We start from the raw sequence: 5368 nt of genomic DNA, 5'->3' as shown, positions 1-5368 counted from the left end.
TACCTGGATTATTGGCAATTAAGACTTTTAGAAACATTTTGATATCTTCATGGAAAAGGGCACGGATGGATACATTTCTAGGGGTGGGGAGCCAATCTTTGAATATGTTGACCACTGGCCAAAAGCAATAATCTTTTCAGTATATAACCTTTTACCGGTTTTTTAAAAGTGTTTCTTAGACTAAATGTGGGGTGATTAAATGCAATTGAATACAAAATAACATCATATTGTGTCACGTTTGGACGCTAAAATCTATAGCCGAGAGCTCGTCAGATACATCACATCAGGGAATCGATGGGCTGACCCTTTCAAACGTAGAACACGCCAGAATACTCTTGAGCTTCTTCCCTGTCTGACCAATCAGCTTCAGAGACAGTTCTGTCAAGATGACTTATCGTCGTATCAGAATTCACACTTGGATGGCGCCCGTCTACTGACAATGGTCCTATTTCAGAATTCGAGCACTGACCAGAAACCAACGACGTGGCACTGGTGCCATTATTTGTCTGTTGAACATTTAATTCTCTTGATGGGTTCTGATATGGGGCATACCCACAATTAGAATCGTCCAGTTCATTAGCGCTTAGATTGCTATCCCTTTGTTGTACAAATATACGTGTTTCTTTCCCTTGGGAAATGCCTAGAGTACTATCTGAAATCTCAGCAGCTTCATTTTGCTGACCTAAGTCTATATTTTGTCCGTTCTCATCATTCAATTCATCATTATTTCTCGGTAATTGTTCCACATTGGGAATATCACATTCAGGCGTATCTCCGTTATCATCCTCATTCTGAGGTGGCAAGTTTGCCTCGGTTCTGATTGAGACATTATCGCCCGTGGAAGATATGTCTTGTGAACCTCTTTGTTCCATTTCTTGATTCGACTGGCCCCCGCCTTCTTCATCTCTGCTAGTCGACTGTTCTTCTTCAAAACGTTGAATCTCTTCATACTTCGGCGGTGGCTCCGATGGAAAACTTCCTAATTAAAATATCTCAAAGTAGAACAAACTAGCCATACATACATATACGCAAAAATATATCCCCATATCGTACCGAAAAGCAGGAAGAAACGTTGGAACTGGAGATGGGACAAAGTTACTCTTCTATATTTGCCCCTCCTTTCTTTTCATTTCTTGCGAATACGGATAACGAATACGATTTCCTGAATGCAATTTAGGCAATAGAGCATAAACTCTGGACCTAAGCAACCATTAGTTTTCTTATCCCAGTTAAACAAAAAGGGTTATCGTATCTGGAACCAGGATGTCCGTGTACCGATGCAAATGAGTAAAATCCAGGACCAACAGTGAAGTGGAAAATTACCGTTGTTTCAACGAAACTTTTTTAATAAATAATTAATCATTAATTGCAAATAATTTGCTATTACAGAAAAGATACAAAATTAAAAGGCCATTGAAGGGTTAGTAACTGTCTGCCTGTTTCGTTGGGTGTGTTTTGGTGGGTGTACCTTTGTTGGCTTTTTTTGGTGGGCATGTTTTGGTCTGTGGGGGATTTGACAATGGACTAAGAAAAGAAATTTTTGGTATCCCAGGCGGTGGCTTTCAGGTTACAATAGAAATAGTGCAAAATTTTGTTGTAGCATAACAATACTTTGGCAGGGATTGTCCTGCAACTGAAAGCCACCGCCCAAGCCTTGCTAAGCCATATGAGCTATCAGATGACAGAGTCAATGCTGGTCAAATAAAATGAATTAAACATTACAATGTCTGTTCATATGTCATTGGTTAAAGCATAAATATGTTGCTGAATTACATAAACTTCAATTGGGAGAGAAATTCTCAACCCCAGCTATATTCCTCTTTCATTTTCTCTACTAACATCGTTTTAAAACAAAAATTTGAATTATTGCATGTCTGCTTAAGACAGCTTTTGTAAAACATTTTTTAATGCCAAATAGATAAGGAATAATCCGTGGAATTTGAAAGGGAATTTTCCTAGGTAACTTTTTTTCAATTTCTCTTTTGCAGGAAATTTAGTTTGGAGGAAAATAAGGCCTATTTTTGCAAATAAATTACTTTAGCTGATTAGGCAACCTCTGAATAATATCAAAAACATAAGAGGCCTAATTAACTCATTTTAGGGCTGGGCTGAGCAAACACAATGATAAAAAATCCCAACATAATTTTAGAGACCCAGTCAATCCAATGTCCAGTGAATGACTTATAAGATGGGAATAATTTTTGATTGGGTATATATCAACTACATACCATGAGCTTCCAAGATGACATCCATACCTAATGCATCATTGTATGAGGGAGGTGCACCAATATCAACTAAAAGGGATAAAAATTGCATTTGAATTTTAAAATATCGCATTTTTCCTATTTTTAAATCTCTCTAAAAGCATAACATTTTTCATTCAAACATTAAAGTAGCAATATCTGTTTAACAAATTGTATATTTAAAATCTCAATTCTAAGAATGGTGAGAGTATAGGGAAGGGCCTGTGCAACTGGGGGTGGCCATGCCCCCACTTTTTGCAAAGCAAGTAGTTTAAAAGGTGCTGTAAAAGAGGTGAGAAGCCTTGACCCCACTTTTGTGGTGTTAGCCCTGTAGGGAGTTGACATGTCTGCTTCATCCCCAAAACTATTCACTTGCTTTCAAAGTTATATTGATTATATCTACTCTTAAGACAAATTCTTTAAGCTAACAGCCTAGTGTTATGTTTTTGACTGGCTTAGATTTTTACTTCTCACTACAGCAACAGCAAAACAATTAACAATTGGTGGTTGGCTCCATTTAGGTATTTCATTGGTTCTACCTGATATTTGGACTTCTAAAAACCAAGATTACACTAATCTGATTTGAAACCTCATTTTGAAAATCACTCCAAACTTTATGGAACTTTCTTTTTGAGTTCTGATTAAAGATTGACCATCATATTTTTCGTCTGGATGTTAATTTTCAAATTGTTGGTGCCTGTATTGCAGATATTAAGATGACATTAAGATTTAACACTCAGCTGCTAATAAGGGTCAAATCCCTCATAAAATAATTAAGTTTATGCTGTCATAAATTGATGTCACAAGCACTAGTATCTTGATAACTTATATTCATAACACTTAAAATGGTGCTCCTTATTTCATATCTGAAGTCAAAAATTACTAAAAAGTTTGAAGAGTTTTCTTTAAATCAGGCTTTGTGCATTCATACCATTTCAAAAAGCCAACTTTAGATTCTTCAAACTGTGGAAAATATCCCCTGATATCCTTAAATTATCAAATATTATGCTTGAAAATTTTCTAATTTGATAGCTCCGAAAATTTTCACATTTTCTTATATTCTAACAAGACTGAAAGTTTGCTTGTTGTGCGGCCAAGTGTGGAAGGTAAATTTTCAAAAATAAGTTTGCTGTGGCTATTTATGACCATTTTTAAACCTGGATTTAGACTGTAAAGAGCACACCAATTGCCTATACAAAAATTACAAAACAAATCTGAATCTTGCATCAATTTTTTTATACAAATGACAAAGAACAGGAGCAAACTTTATGACCCTTGAAAACAAACAACCCAGTCTAGGAAACAATGTAGCCTCGGAAAATGCACCAAAAATGGATAAGAGAGAAAATAATTACTTTCATGTCCTTGGTATGCAGAGTTGTTTTGTCCAACTCCAGGTAGTTCGGCTGTCTGAACTGCTCTTTCATTTGACGCCTGCTGCCAACATCTTATTCCAACAATTGACAAAAGCCCAACAGCTATAGATATAGGTGAAACAAGCTTCAGGATTTTGTTCTCTGCTTCACTGGCAGTTGAACTAGTGTTTTTACAGTTAGCTTGGTTCTCATCAGGACAATAAGCTGTTTCCTTGTTATTATACATGGCATAGGCAATCAGGGTTGCAATGCAACCAAATGCTGCAATGGAACCACATAACCACATTGTAAATCGTTGGACATCACCCAATTTCACCATTTCAATTCAAATTATATATAATGTTATAGTTTTTTCAAAGTGGTTTTTAAAAAGATTTCGATACAAGCTTGTATAATAAGCTCTATTTGGAAGAGCATTTCTTCTTGTCTCGGCCAAGTTCATAAAACGAAAAGGCTATCTTTCCTCTCATAATTCTTCATCACTAAATATTGGCCATGTTGTCTATAATTACCACTTTGAAGCTACCCGCAGCATTCAGGTTCGCAATAAAGTGCAACTGTCCTATTTCTTCTTCTAGACATACACTGTCAAACCGTTTTCTTTTAACACGATCTTGTTTGAAATTCTACCAGGTACACTATTCCAAAATTAGGCACGCAATCATTAGCTGATTTCTCTCTTGAATTCTCAATTACTTATATTTGTATGCGCTAGAAAAACCAAAACGTTGTTGTTTTGAATACTTGGAATTCCGACACACCACTCTCAAATTAGTCCACAACGATATGTGAAATGTAGACAGCAAGTTTTCCAGAGATTCCCATTTGTCTCCTAAATACAGCCGAACGAACTAGCTATCTTAGGGCGACTTCACGATAACTATTCCCTTTACGAAGGCCCACATCACGAGTGATTGTTACTTCGTTCTTTCCCGTTTCAAATAAGGCCTTTCAATTCGAAAGAATAAGTGAATTCCAAAGGCGCACCTTCAAGATTAAGGTGGTGCCATAATATCGATTTAATGGCGCGCGTTGTTGGTAGGCTAACAATTAATTCAATTGAACTCTTTCCGTATAAAGAATACCGTTAGTGAATTTGTACAATATGCATTTCAGGCAGGGCAAATATCATCGAGCCTGGGAAGATGAAATTTCGAATAAAATAATTATAATAACAACAGCAAACAAACAAATACAACGCGCAACCTATAGTAGCCGCAACAAACGCAGGGGCGTTAGGGGGCAAGGGGCCACAAACCTAAATTCGCCTGGGAATTTAGAATTTTTCTTAATTTATCGGGATTTTAGAGAAATTTGAGATTTTTCCTTCGAAAATTAACTCCCAGTGCGCCCTAACAAACGTATAGTTAAAGTATGATCTCAACTAATAAAAATTCCAAATTGTAATTTATTCAGCTGCCTTGTAATTAAGCTGATTGCAGCAGGTAAACAAAGAGCATAAATGCCATAAATTGAAATAATGTTAAAATTATTGCAGTTAGGACAATTTTCGGTTATTGAACACCATAATTATGAATCGGCAAAAAATAAACTGAATGGAGATAAGTAGCAATAACAAAACAAAGCCAGTTTTATTCTTTCAACTTATTTACATCAAAACAAAATTATTCAACAAGTTCCATCGAATTTCATGTAATTCAAACCAGTCTCGACCAGTTTAATGAAATTTAGCTCGTGTAAGCTAAAATGTTGCGATGTTTATGACGAACATTGATTGGGGATTTTTAC

The 5368-nt window shown here is 36.1% G+C and overlaps 1 protein-coding gene across 1 annotated transcript; it reads right to left on the bottom strand.

Annotated features, from left to right (window-relative positions):
- Window positions 1–308: 308 nt before the first annotated feature.
- Window positions 309–3938, bottom strand: LOC135687954 (uncharacterized). Its single transcript, XM_065204587.2, has 3 exons — window positions 3599–3938; window positions 2229–2294; window positions 309–979 (listed from the first exon to the last, which is right to left on the bottom strand). The coding sequence occupies exons 1-3, from the start codon at window positions 3936–3938 to the stop codon at window positions 309–311; spliced, it is 1077 nt and encodes a 358-aa protein (XP_065060659.2).
- Between the last annotated feature and the right edge of the window lie 1430 nt (window positions 3939–5368).

Source organism: Rhopilema esculentum, chromosome 19, assembly GCF_057945365.1.
Source record: "Rhopilema esculentum isolate cy_ngs chromosome 19, ASM5794536v1, whole genome shotgun sequence".
In the NCBI taxonomy this organism is placed as follows: domain Eukaryota; kingdom Metazoa; phylum Cnidaria; class Scyphozoa; order Rhizostomeae; family Rhizostomatidae; genus Rhopilema; species Rhopilema esculentum.
This window is presented reverse-complemented; position numbering and strand designations above follow the sequence as displayed.